At 49.6% G+C, this 14574-nt stretch overlaps 1 protein-coding gene across 1 annotated transcript in view; it reads left to right on the top strand.

The window, feature by feature from the left end:
- The window catches only part of CPXM2 (carboxypeptidase X, M14 family member 2), a 104853-nt gene that overhangs the window by 15349 nt on the left and 74930 nt on the right, over window positions 1–14574 (top strand). The window contains exon 3 of the mRNA XM_075533481.1: window positions 13166–13275. Coding sequence (XP_075389596.1) covers window positions 13166–13275 — 110 coding nt within the window. The remainder of the gene's footprint in view (window positions 1–13165; window positions 13276–14574) is intronic.

Raw genomic sequence — 14574 nt, 5'->3', positions numbered from 1 at the left:
GTTGTACCCTGCCCTCTGGGGCCGCTGGGAATTGGAATCAACTCGATGGCAGTGAGCTTGGTGTGTTGGGACCCGGGACAGCAAGGGTGGCCTGGGAGGATGTGGTCTCTGCCTTCGGTTCTGAGATCCAGGTCTGGGGGAAGGAAGCACGGTCTCCCTCCAAGGTGAAGGTAGGACTGTTCTTATGGTGTTTCTCCCAAGTGCCCGGGCTGGCCAAGCATGGAAGCTCCCAGCACAACCCACCGGGATGTAGGAAGGAATGTGGGGATGTGGAAATGTGGGGTGCCCCACGCCATGTGATGCTGGGTTTCCTTGAGGGCTTTCCATTTGCTCCCAGCCATCTTGGCTGCTGATCCAAGTCCGGGCCTGGAGTATTCTGGCACAGAAGGTCGTGCAGCCACCCAGGTGGCAGGATGGCACATTGGTTGCATAGCCATTGCTGCTGTTATTGTTGTTAGGCGCTGTCAGTCAGTTTGCATCATCGTGAGTGACCCTGTGGACGGCAGAGGGACACCCTGCCCAGTCTGGCCCCGTCCTCACCATTGTCCTTGTGTTTCAGCCCACTGTGGCGGCCACTGTGTCCATCTTCTTGTCCAGGGTCTTCCCCTTTGTCGCTGCCCCTCCACTTTGCCAAGCATGATGCCCTTCTCCAGGGACAGATCTCTCCTGACACATGTCTAACATGCTGAGGCAACACCTCACCATCCTTGCTTCTAAGGAGCTAAACTTCTTCCCAGACAGATTTGTGTGTCCTTTGGCGGTCTGTGGTACTGTGTATATTCTTCATCAGCAACCTAGTTCAAAGGCATCGATTCCTTTTTGGTTTTCCTTAGTGATGGAAAATACCACGGTTGCTCAACGGGATAGATGTAATTAGTGCCCCTAAATTGTACATGAAGAAATGACTGAGTCATTGTATGCTTTTACTGTATGGATTCTCAGTGACAATGATGAAAAAGTAAAAAAATTTAGAAGCAAGGAAAAAATAATTATCTATATATCCCTTAACATGTCATTTTAACTTAAAACGTAAGTGTGCAAACATTCATCAGTCTTTTGGTGGAAGAACACAGGGTTGTCTCTGGCAATAGACCCGTTAACTGGGCTCATTAACCTCCCGCACAATAACCCCCAGAATGCACCCATCTATGGAGTCTGGTTACGGATGCCTGGTGGCTCTATGGGTTAGGCACTGGGCCATTCACTGAAAGACATGTGGTTCACACCCACCTGGTTCTCCAAAGGCAGGAAGAAGAGGCTGTCTACTCCCATAAATAACTTTTTTAAAAAAACAACCCTCCAAACTCAGTGGTTTTCAACATGTAAAAAAAAGAGGATAATTTATAAATTATCAAGGTAGCATAGGGGAGAGAGGAAGGGTGGGGGAGGGAGGGGGGAGAATGAGGAGCTGGTGATGCCAGGGGCTCAAGTAGAAAGAACATGTTTTGACAAAGATGACATATGAACATATGCAAAGAAGTGTTTGACAAAGTGGATAGATATGGATGGAGATAAGAGCTGTAAAAGCCCCAAATAAAATAAAACAAGAAAGCCCAGTCTTTCTCCTGCAGAGTGGCTGAGGGTTTCAAACTGCCAACCATGTGGATCACAGTCCAATGAGTAACCACTACACCACCAGGACTCCTGCTACAAAGGCTTAGAGCAACGGTTCTCAACCTGTGGGTCGAATGACCGTTTCCCAGGGGTCGCCTAAGACCATGGGAAAGCACATATTTTCGATGGTTGGGGTGTCACCAGAACATGAGGAACTGTATTAAAGGGTCGCAGCATGAGGATGAAAGGCTGAGAACCGCTGACTTAGAGTCTCAGAAACCTGATGTGACCTCACCGTGAGTCAGAACAGACTTCATGGCAGTGGTGGGGGTTTTGTTTTCTGTTGTCTGGTTCTGAATTCTTTGAAGTGAGAAAGTCAGTGTCTTCAAATGTTGACTATATTTAGGATTGTTTTCAGTTTTTCATGGGCCAGATCATAAGTGAGCTCTGAATGCCAAGTGGGGAATTTGCTGCAACCAAACCATGGTATAAAAGTTTTATAAACCATGCATAAAACGATACGAGCATATGGTAATTGCCTGGATGTAGAAGGGGGAACAAAAGGCATTGAGTTTCTCCAAACCATTCTGTTTAGTCTTCATGGGAGCAATTTCATCCTAATTCCCTTACTTTCTGTGACGTTTAATGAAAATATAGAATCAAGATGACAAGCGCAACTGGAAACAAAGTGCCGTTGGAAACAAACACGCATGATTCCTTAGAAGCATTAGAAGCATGAAGCTCAATTCTAAGAACACAGTAGAAACCAAGTCCACTACTGTCAGGTTGATTCCAGCTCTGTTCATGGTACTTAATGCTCCTCACAAGCCTACAAGGCAAGCCCAAGGGTTCTCCCCACCTGATCTCTGAGGAGACTGGGGGACAAAGAGGTTACCTATGTTCAAGTTTGTACAGCCAGGAAACAGTGCAATTGGACTTTGAACTCCAGAATAAGGCAAGAAGAAAGTCCTTTGCTCTTCATATATAAAAAGCTCTTAGAAATCAACAAATACTCACACAGAAACTAGACAGAGGGTCAGAAAAGCTGGCAAAAGTGCAAGTTAGGATGATCTTCCAGAAGGGAAGTGGCTACCCTCGGCACAAGTCTGCCTTTCTGGTCACTCGCTCAGAGAGCAGGCCAACGAAGACATGGAAGGATGTATGGAGATAAACTGCTTCTAAACAATGTGGTAAGAGGATGTTGGATGGCATGAGAAACTAGACTAAATAACATATTAAATAGGAATCAAAACTTATTAAGGATAGCTGATTCAATTTGGCAAGACGTGTGTGTGTGTGTGTGTGTGTGTGTATGTGTGATCTACCCACACCTGTGATCTCATGGTGAGAAAAGCCTGGGGGAATCCATTCCAAGAATACTGTCTGAGGTTATACTGCATGATAAGAATCATGAATTTTGTTCTTTGGGGTTTTCTATAGCTTCCAATCAATGTACGTGGAAGTAACAGTCAAGAGATTAAATGCCGCAAGATCTATTTAAAGTGTTGAAAAGCAAGGATGTTACTTTGAGGACTAAGGTGCGCCTGACCCGAGCTGTAGTATTTCCTTTGGTCTCACATGCATGTGAAAGTTGGACACTGGATAAGGAAGGCCGAGGAAGAATGAAGTGTTTAAACATGATGCTGCCAATGAATATTGAAAGTAGTGTGGACCGCCAGATGAACAGACCGATCTGTCCTGGAAGAAGTACAGCCAGAGGCTCTTTGGAGGCAAGGAAGGGGAGACTTCCTCTCACGTACTTGGGCATCTTGGCAGGAGAGACCAGTCCCTGGAGAAGGACATCGCATACTTGGGAAGGCAGAGGGACAGCAAAAAGAGGAGTATGCTTGACAAGATGGATTGACACACTGGCTGCAACAGTGGGCGCAAACATACGAACAATCGGGAGGCTGCTGCAGGGCCAGACAGTGTTTCATTCTATTGGACATAGGATTGATATGAGTAGGAACTGATTTGACAGTACTCAACAACAACAACAGTTATGCAATCTCTTTTACCATCCTTTTCTGAGCTGTTCCTCCTTCCCTAACATAAAGTCACTCCCTGCTCGGGCTCTTATCTAATCTTTTGAGTTGCTGTTGTTCATTCGATTCCAGGCACTCTCTGAACTCACGGCCATTGAGTTGATTTCTAACTCATAGCCACTCTATAGGGAAAAGTAGAACTGGCCCTGTGGGTTTTCTGAGACTATAACTCTTATTGGCAGTAGAAAGCCTCCTTTTACTCCAGGAGAGCAGTGGTGGTTTTGAACTATTGACATTGTGGCTAGCAATGCAACTTGTAACCCACCATGCCAGCAGGCTGATTCCATGTAGATAAATCTTAAAAGAGCATAATGCCCCACACAGTCCTTTTTCACCAGCTAAAACATTATTTGTTTGTAAGGACTCTTCAGGGGATATCAGAGTAAAAGGTGATCTCAGAGTCATAGGTTCATCCATCAAGTCTGGAGTCCATGAGAATTTGAAATTTTGTTCTGTACCTCCCCCTCCTCCCAGCCCCATTTTAATCAGGGCTCTTCTATGGAATCTTTGCTCAAAATGTTCCGTAGCCAGGCGCCATGCAGTTCTGGTCTCCTGGTCAAGATACTGGCTGAGGCAATTGGCCATACACACATTCCATGGCCTCATCCCATTCCTAGCTATCTTTCTTCCTCCGCTGCTCCAGGTGAAGCGAGACCAGTTGTCGTGCCTTGGATGGCTGCCTGCAAGCTTTTCAGGCCCCAGATACCTTCATCGCAAACCAGGAGGTAGACTGGCAGCAGCAGCAGCAAACACATTATTAGCTCGGTTGGGCAGGATATCCCATGCAACCATGAGCGCATGCCTCCGAACCAAGACACCAAACCCCACGAGGTTGTACCTAAGCAGCCTCAGCAGCTTCTCTTTTGTTTATCCTTATTGTAGACATGAGAGTAAGTCAAAACGTGTCACTACAAAACCATCGTCATTATCATGTCTCTGCCATCGAGTTGATTCTGACTCCTAGGGAGCCTGGCGGGCAGAGCTGAGCCATCCCTGTGGATCAATGGGCGATGACTCTGTGCTGTTAGGTGCCATCGAGTCAGTTGCAACCCATCGTGACCTTATGCTCAACAGAACGAAACACTGCCCAGTCCTGGGCCCACTGTGGCCACCACTGGGTCAGCCCATCTTGTTGAGAGTCTTCCTCTTGATTGCTGCCCCTCTACTTGACCCAGCAGGATGCCCTTCTCTAGGGAATGGTCTCTCCTCACAGCGTGTCCAAAGGAATGCTTTACAAGGAGTAGAAAGCCTCATCTTTCGCCTGCAGAGTAGGCCAGTGCTTTTGAACTACTCACCTTGTGTGTAGCAGCCTGACTACTATGTTGACATGGCTTTCTTAAAATATCATAAACAACTTTATTAACCAATAACCTCATTAAACAAAATATTGGGGTGAGAAGCGATTGTTTCTCAACATATCCCTATCATGCATACATTTCTTAAGGCAGTATTTCCATCTCTCTAACCCTTCTCCGAAGAAGTCTGTGCTCTTTGATTGATACCGTACCAAAATGGTAGGTTTGGCATCTTTGATAGACTGAAATCATATATCTTTAGAATGTTCTTTGAGTTTGGGGGAACCAAAAAAAGCCTGAAAGGACAAGATCCTGGCTGTTGGGTAAATGGAGTGTAATTTCCCCAAGAAATTCTCCTAGGAAGACAGCTTGTGCTACCCTCAAAAAAAGGAGGAGGTGCATTGTCCGGATGGGAAAGATTCCTAGGGACAATTTTCCTAACTTCTTTCTCACCAATAAGCTTTTCCAGTTTCTTAAAAATTCTTCCTAACAAGCCCCATGTGACTATCTTATATCTTCTGAGACAATCCATTGAGATGACCCTGTTGGAATCCTGGAAAACAGACACCAGAGCCTTCAGAGCTGGCTCCTCTGTCTTGACTTTAACAGGCTCGGCGGTTTCCTTTAAAAACCCTTGTTTCGATCGATCTTTTTTCTGAAGGCACTTGAAAGAGACTTAGACGCAAGTATGATGGAGAGAACTTGTCTGCAGAGACTTGTGTGAACTGGGTCCCCCCAGTGGCATATTATATCAATCGCACAACCTTGGCCAATTCCACTTTTGACAAATGTACAACTTGGTGACAGCAATTCCAGTAATCCATAGTGTGGCCCTACCCTTAATCAATGACATTCTTCCATTATTGCCAACCCCTTTCCCACCATACTCGACCCTGGCACCCATCCTGAGTTTTTTAAAATATGAATTTAGCTTGCTTTAACTAACTTCCTGGCTTAACTAACCAACCTACCACCCTGCTTTTGCTGGATAAGAGGGATTTGATTGTACTATTGAATTTGCCTCGGATGCAACTTTGGCTGCACATGAATTCAAGGCTTCATACCAGTTCTTGGATAGGATGCCCTCTAAGGGTCTTATGTATTATTTCTGACCCCATCCTTGCTGAGGATGACTAAGAAAAGCAATGATTTATTTCCATTGAACTCAACCAGTAGTAACTTCTCCGCTAAATTACAGCTATGCTGCCATCAGCTAAAGCTTGCTGGCACCCAGCAGAAGCTAGATGTGACCAGCCAGGCCTTTGTTCTAGGACTCTCAGGGGCTCTGCTGATCTCTTGATTTTGGACTTTTAGCCCCCAGAGTGGTGACAGAGTGCATTTCGGTGGTTGTAAGCCATAGAATTCGTGATGCTTTTTGACAGCAGTCCCAGGAAACAAATGCGATGTGCAGATGATTGAGGCGTGAGAAATGCTATTTTGAACAGATAGTGCCTTGATTTTTGCCTTGATGAAGAGAACAAAGTATTGATGGAAGATGTATTATAGGATCATAATACAAATCCATCCGTTTGATTGAGAAGCATCAGATGTGCGCTGGTAATTCAACCATCAGCTCCTGGCTGCCCTGAGCTATTTGCAGCCTCACCAGGGAGACAGGATGTGGTGGGCGTGCACGGTGGTTTGTATTTACTCAGGTACGCGGTCCTGGGTGGGTAGTGTGGGAGGAGCCAGAGGAACGGGGTGGGGGTGGTTAGAGGCTGTGGGCTCTGACACATGCTGTTGTTGTTTGGTGCCATCAAGTCACTTCTGACTTATAGTGACTCTTATGCACAACAGAGCACAACACTGCCCAGTCCTGCGCCATCCTCACAATTGTTAGGTTGGAGCCTGTTGTTGCAGCCCCTCTGTCCATCCATCTCACTGAGAGCGCTCTTCCTCTTCTATGCCGCTCCTCTGCTGCACTGAGCATGACGTCCTTCTCCAGGGGCTGCTCTACGGACAACACGTCCAAAGTACCCGGGGCGCATCGGAAGTACCATGGACTGCCAAGAGCAGAACAACCAACCAATCTCTCTGAGAAGAAACACAGCCAGAATGCTCTTTCAAAGTGAGGCTGGGGAGACTTCATCCCACGTCCTTTCTAACTCACAGTGACACTTCGGGGGACCCTGGGAGTGTAGTGGTTAAAAATTGGGCGGGTAATCACCAACTGGGGCAGATCTACACTAGCCTATTGTTTGCTGTTGGTCCCAGTCAGCTTGAGGACAGTGAGGGTTTTTTTTTGTTTGTTTGTTTAGTGACCTGTAAACACTGACCTGTCATCGCAGCTACCGTATCAGTTTAGCTAGTTGACAGTCTTCCCAGCGCCCAGTCCTCTACTTTCCAACACATGACGTCCTTCCCCAGAGATTGGTCTCTCTTGACAACATGCCCGTCTCCCAGCCTCACTTGAAAGGAGCATTCTGGCTGCCCTTCTTCCGAGACAGACTTGCTCATTCTTCGGGGCCTCCAGGGGAGATTCCGTGGAGTCGCATCATCATAACTGAAAGGCACCCCTTCTTCTCCGGTCATCTTTGTCCAGCTCTGGTTGTATGTGCCCCGATGGTACGAGGAAACATCTTCAGTCGGAGTGGTGTCCACCAGCCTGGTCCACAACCCCATGGCTCAAATGGCTCGGCAGGTCCTTGGTGGCTTTCTCTGTCATGTCCATTGGGGCCTGGGGAAGGAAATCTCAGCGTTGGGTAGACTGAGAGCTAGGAGGCTTCTCAACCAGCTCAGCGGGACTCAATAAGACCTCCGTTGTCCTCTCATTGGGCTCAGAATAAATCGCCTGGAAGCTTTAGATGGTGCTTGGTCCACAGCCTCTGGGGAGGGGTCTGGTACCATGGGTTTTACAAAAGGCCTCCCAGGAGACCTGGAGGTCCATCCAGGGCTGTACTCTGAGAAGTCCAGTGCTTTCTAACAATCACGAGGCTGAGACTAGCTGCCTTTCCCGAGAGGACCCAGGGTGAGGCCTTGCCCCTCTGGAAGCCTGCACTGTCTGCAGATGCCTTTCCCAGCCTGCCCGGAAGCTGCCTCCACCCTCCAAGCTCAAAGTTGATGCCAAGTTCAGAATGGCCAGGGAAAGAATTTCAAAGGGAGAGCGATTCAATTTGCAGGCGACAATGAAGCAAAAATTCAGGAAGACTGAACTTGTCCTTGGCAGAGTGCTGGATGTCTCAACAAATTCTTTGTTCCATTTCCCAGCATGGGTGCAAAGCAGGGCCAGGCGACCTCAGCTTCCCTGTGCCAGCAGGGGAGGGCTGCCCAACCCCCTGCCCCTGCCCCGTGGCGCAGGCTGGGGTTTTGTGACGCACTTGATTTTCAGTCTGTTTGCTGAGTGTGTAAAGTGAGGCGGGCGGGGTAGGGGGAAGGGGAGGACATTCTGCTCAGTGTGGTAGAAAGGCAGGGGACACGAGGAAGACCCTCGACGGGATGGATGGACCGTCGTGGGGCGGCGTGGGACAGTGCTGTGTTGTGTTCTGCCGTGCAGGGTCGCTCTGGGTTGGAAATGATTCGAGAGCTCCTGGCGACAGCAGCAGCAAGCGGAACTGGAAATGCCCGTCTCGTGTGTCCCGTGGATTCTGAAAATTCAACCACAAATTGTTTTCCATCAGACTCAGGGAAGTTACTCAGACTTCAGCCTCTCTGCTCCCCAAATCCCCACCGTTTAAAATCCAGGGCTGAATTTTTGTAACAGCCTCTCTCCGGAACTGAAATTTGCAGAGGGAAGAGACTGGGGGACCCTGGCGGCACAGTGGTCAAAGTCCTTGGTTCAAACCCACCCACGGCACTGCAGAAGAAAGGTGTGCCCGTTGGCTTTGGTAAAGGTGACGCGTGGAGATGCTATGGGGCCATTCCACTGTGCCCCAGGCTCCCTGAGAGTCAGAATCGACTCAGTGGCAGTGGGGCGGGACTGGGAAGGGCTCTCCAGATCCAGAAGGCTGGCTCTGGGCCACGAGGAGAATCCTCTCTGATGTGAAACTCAGCAGCTGCTGTGATGCTCCGGAGCTGACGCGTGCACGAGATAGCCAAGGAAACGGTCATAGTGACGATGGAGGCGAATACACACCGACTGCAGAACGGCTGAGGACTTTGACAAAGAACGAATATAATTAAGTGGGGTGGGGAGGATGGCAGACAGGGAACCCTCCTTTAGGAGCGCGGAGAAGAGATGCACTGAAACCACAGTGCTGGTGGAAATTATTGAAAGTACCACGGACTGCCAAAGGAACAAGCAATCTGTCTTGGAAGAAGTACAGCCAGAATGCTCCTGAGAGGCAAGGAGGGCAAGGCTGAGTTTCACGCCCCTGGGCATGTTGTCTGCAGAGAGCAGTCCCTGGAGAAGCTCTCATGCTTGGTAACGTAGAGGGGCAGCGAGGGAGCGGAAGGCCCTCGGCGGGATAGACGGACACTGCGTGTGGCTGCAGCCACAGACTCATGAGAATCGGGAGGATGATGCAGGGCCAGGCCATGTTTCCTTCGGTTGTATGTGGGGTCACTGTGGGTCAGAATGGACTGAACGGCACCGAACCACAACAGGACAGGGGCTGGGAGAGCAGGGCAAGACGCTGTGGCCTGCTCAGCAAGGGGCAAATCTGCCCCCGGGACTAGCACGAAACCGTCTTAACATCTTACAGTCACTGGCCTCCCCCTGGAGTCTGACCCATCGCCAGTCGGATGAACATTTTCCCATGTTCACTTCACCCATGTGGTTTCAGAAGGGTTTGCCACCTGAAAGTCAGCAAAGACGATTTGGAGGTGAAGGGGAGCTTGTCTGTCCTGCGCGTGCCACCGCCAGCGGGCGGAACAGGCTGGCTCAGTATGGGTGCAGTTTCGGTGATTACTCCTTTCCAGGGAACTGCAGAGTCTCCTGGGACCTTAGCAGCCGGCAGGGTGGTGTAGGGTGGGGGTGGAGAGTGTGGGCAAATTGCTCATGGGTGCCACACCTCCTTCAAACCTTGGGGAACCTCATCAGCTCGCATTCGAAGCTCAACTTCCAGTTCCAAACGGGTCAGGGGCCATCGTTTCTGGATTGCTGGCTTTTTTAACTTCCCGGCGACAGATACGTATTTGCTTGTTTGCATCATCTTTTTATGGTGATGGGGCAGGACCGCTTACAGAGCAAATTGGGTTCCCACTCAACAATCCATATGCATTTTGTTTCACGACCTTGATTGCGGCTCCCACGATGTAATAACTCGCTTTCCACGCCCTCCCTGTCTCCACGGCTTCCCCATCCCTGCCTGCTCAGTGTTCTCGGGTGCTCTTTGCCTGAGGATGGACGATTGTTCTCAGGTGTGTGTGCCTCCCAGGTTATTGTTCCCTTTACGGGCGTCTGGGTTGGATTAAGTGACAGGTTTGAAGGGTGAGTAAGACTCCACAGTTTCAGGGTTCCCACCAGACCCTATCAGACGGGTCAGTCAGATCTTTTTTTATGATTTTAAGTTTGACTCCTCGTTTTTCTCTTCCTCTATCCAGGACCTCTTATGTGATCCCTTTGAGAGAGGACAGCGTGGAAGCTGAGCACTATCTAGTTCTTCTAACCTCAGGGCCAGGGAAGCTGTAGGTATGAGTGGCCAGCAAGGGACCCAGAGTTGCTCCTTAAGTAGCTGTTCATGAGCTTTGAAGACCACAGGATGTCCAGTGGTTCTCAACCTTCCTAAGGCCGCCACCCTTGAATACAATTCCTCAGGTTGTGATGACCCCTTCAACCATAAAATTATTTTTGTTGTGACTTCATCACTGTCATTTTGCTACCGTGATGCATCCGGCGACCCAAAGGGGTTGTGAGCCACAGGCTGAGAACCGCTGATGCAGACCATTGTCTGTACGCCCCAAGCTGCCTACAGATCTTTAAATTAAGCCTAGAAACACCTGTGCTGTACCTTTGTTTCTAACTAGGCAGTACTTCCAGCTGCCTTGGGACTATTTCCCCCAAAATGGAGAAAAGTCTTGCTGCTTCATAGCTGGTGTTCTGATGGATAGCTTCTTGAATGGGGACCAAGTGCTTCTTTTGAAAACGGGGAGTAAACAGGTCTGACACCTTGTGCTGATGTTGCGTTGCCTTGGGAGTCCTTTGGTGGCGGTGGTCTCTGGGCCTCTACTGTGGGCAGGATTTGTACCAAGGACGTGGCTTGCACTGTCTTGGGCCCCGGTGTGCCCCTGACCTCTGTGGTTATGGTGTGGGAGTGTAAACTACTGATACATCCATCTGAAAGTACCCTTAATGTGCCTGGACTGGTGGTCGATGGCTTAGCTGGCAGTGAATTCTAGATTCTAATTAATTATCTCTCAGTCCCTTGCATGGACGTGTTTCTTTCTTTTAAATAAGTGGTTTGGTTTATAATTCACATATCATAAAATTTCGTACTTCAATCACATGGAGAAGAGTTGTGCAATCATGGCCCCTATCAATTTCAGATTATTCTCTTCTTTCTCGTGCGCATTGTTGTTAGCTCCCAACTCCACCCCCCCCCCCAACTCGCCTGCTGTGTCCCTAGGTAATTATCAATCCAGTTACTGTCCCTATACATTTACCTATCCAGGATTTCATATGCAGAAAGTCACACAAACACCAACAATAAACAAGCAAAGAGAATAAAACCAACAACAACGACGACTCAGCAAAACAATAAAACCTCAATTGAAAATGAATGATTTAAAACTGAACAACTTTAAAATCGGTCAACAGGGAGGTCAAACGATAAGGTGTTACATCGTAACCTCCATACAAATGCCGTCACAGGCTTTCCAATGCTCCGTCTGATAGCAAGGTCAGCCACACCCCTGGACTCCGGTCATGTGGAATTTTCCAGAGGCTTAACCAATGTGATCCATGTGAGGATGCTAAGAGTGGATTTTGCGCTTCCAGTGCCATCCATGGCCTTGTGTAAAACAGCTGTCAACATTTAAGCTCTGATGGCATTCCCTTCTTGGGATTTATTCTTTAGAATCCTTGGATCACACAGGCTGAAGTGCTTCTTCCATGTGGCCTTAATTGAGGCCTTCCTAAGAGGGCTACTTGCTGAAGACAACCCTTTAAGGGCCCAGATGCAGTTCTTTCTGAGAGCTGGGCACCATGTAGTTTCTATGCCACACTGCTATAGTGCCCATGTCTGCCGTGATCTCTTCATGAGGTGAGCGTCGGGCAGGGCCATGTCATAAGAGCTAATTGTCCTTAGATTGGGGCTACGATTAAGTGGATACACGTGTTTTTGATGAGAAAGAAACAACCAGTACCTGTCAAGGCTGCGTCAGCTCAAGGTGACCCATGCGTGTCAGAGTAGAACTCTACTCCGTGGGGTTTTCAGCGACTGATGTTTTAGAACTAGATTGCCCAGCCTTTCTTCTGAGGCACCTCTCTGTGGATTTGAACTTCCAGTCATCTGGTTAATCTCGACAGGACAATGTTCTCCACAAACCAGGGACCCCTGGGTTATAGTCCGGGTTTTCTAACACTCCTAGGAGCAGGAGATTCTGTCTGCTTCCACTCCAGCCTTCCGGTGCCTCAGGGTGTGGTGGGTTAAGCAGCCTGGGCGGCTCACAGAAAGGTTGGCCATTTGAAGCTCCCGGCAGCTCTGGGGAGAAAGATGAGGTAGTCTGCTTCCGTCTCTGTCCCATAGGGACGCTGAGCTGACGTGGAATGGATGGCAGTGAGCTTCTCAGCATTTTGGTTGTTTTTTTCTCGAAGGTCAAGTATGTGGGAGGTAAAGTCACTGAAATGTCACAGCTCTGTGGCAGAGTGGCTGGCCCAGCAGACCAGGCGTTGTACCCACATGGAGGGCTTGACGGGAACTTGATGGGAGGACCACCGCAGACCCACCCAAGCCCCAGGGGCAGCTCGGACCAAACGTCATTTGTAGCTGCTCTCACGGTTCTTGGTACCGCCAGCAAGGATGCAGTCACTATTTCTCTGTTAAACTTGTGTTGTTGATTGGGGTGGTAGCAAGCAGATGCAATGTGGTGAACTTGCAGAGTTCGATCCCGAGGTTTGTCCGAAGCTCCAAACCAACTCTCTCCCCTGTGTGACACTGAAAGCAGGCTAGGAGAGCAAGCCATGTGGGAGTAAAGGTATGTTAGAGCAAGAAAATAAAACAGGCACAGATACACAGAAACTCATAAAGCAAAGACTAGCCAAAAAGACGGCTGGCACACGCTGGCACTGGGAGGGACCCTTGTCTGAAGGCTCGGGATGGGCCAGGGCTCTCGGGGGGCGGATGTCCGGGGGGCTAACAGGACCCTGTGTCTCACCAGCACTGTGCTTTGCAGGTTGCCCACCGCTGGGACTAGAGACCTTGAAGATCACGGACTTCCAGCTGCATGCATCCACAACCAAGCGCTACGGCCTGGGGGCGCACCGGGGCAGGCTCAACATCCAGGTACAGACAACATGCCGCCAACCCGAGAGTGGGCAGTTCGGGGCCATCCAGAGGCATCTGGGAAACAAGGCCTGGCCCTGGACTCCCAGAACGCAGGCCACTGAGAGCCCTGTGCATCACAGGCCTGCCCTTGCACATCGGGGCGGCCTAATGCCACCACACCGGTTCCATGGGGAGCGCATTGGCAATTGCTCTGGGGCTGGACCAAACCCCACGACATCAGAACAAAAACAAACAAACAAACACAAAACCCCACTGCTGTTGGATCTATGCCAACTTACAGCACCCTAGACACCCAAGTAGAACTGCCCCATCGGGTGGTCAAACTGTCATCATTTCTCTTAAGAGTTTTGTTTTTAAAGAGTCAAGAATTGATTTGGATATTTTTATTCTGCATATTAGCAGGGCATTCCCTCCCCTTGCCATTTATTTGTTGGACATTTCATTGTGGTTTGGGTGAAAGTGTACAGAGCAAACATGTTTCCCACCCTCCCTTGCTTCCCATCCCCCCCATGTCCCCACATTTTGTTTCAGGACATTGATGCAGTGTCTGCAGTGTCATTCTGGTCACTTCCTCCCCCCCTCCCCCCAAATCCTCCTCCTTCCATGTCCAGAGCTTTGCTTTGGGGCCGATGCTGCATTTGGCCTCAGAGGGTGGCTGCTCTGAGAGCCCCTGCCTGTGGCTGGCCTGCATGGCAGCCTCCGGCAGTGAGTATGGTTCTAGGTTGAGGGACATCTGAGGAATGATGGGCTGGCATACAACCACAGCAGCAGCAGCAGCAGCCATAGCAGTGAGGCCCGCTGAGGGGCTCGGGCAGCTTGCTGGGGGTCTGGGCTCAGTCCCTGGCCATTACAGCCACCGTGGGTTTTAGCAGAGCTTTCTGTCTTAGACAGGCAAGGAGGAAAGGCCTGGTAGTGCACTTCTCAAAACGCACCCACACAAACGCTGTGGTCACTGCTGTCCTCTCCTTCCCGTGATGGGGCTGACGCAGTGGCAGCTGTCAATCGACCACATGCATCTGACAAGGATGTTCTCTGTGCCTCAGAATGTGATGTGGATGCGTCTGCATGTTGCTGGGCACCTGACATTGACCCCAGACAGAGGCAGGCTGACCACAGCATGGGGGTGGGTTTGCTCTTCAGCTCCATCCAGCCATCCAGCTTCCCTAGCAAATGATGACTGGGTCAGGCCCCAGTTTCCAGAGTCAAGACCCCACGCCACGGTATCTGATCTCCCCAAGTGCATAAGTGAATCCCCCCAAACCCACCTCCACCCACATCGTGCTTCCCAGTGCAGTC

This window comes from Tenrec ecaudatus, chromosome 16 (genome assembly GCF_050624435.1).
Source record: "Tenrec ecaudatus isolate mTenEca1 chromosome 16, mTenEca1.hap1, whole genome shotgun sequence".
NCBI lineage: Eukaryota > Metazoa > Chordata > Mammalia > Afrosoricida > Tenrecidae > Tenrec > Tenrec ecaudatus.
Note: the sequence above shows the minus strand (reverse complement) of the source record. Positions and strands in the feature narration are given on the sequence as shown.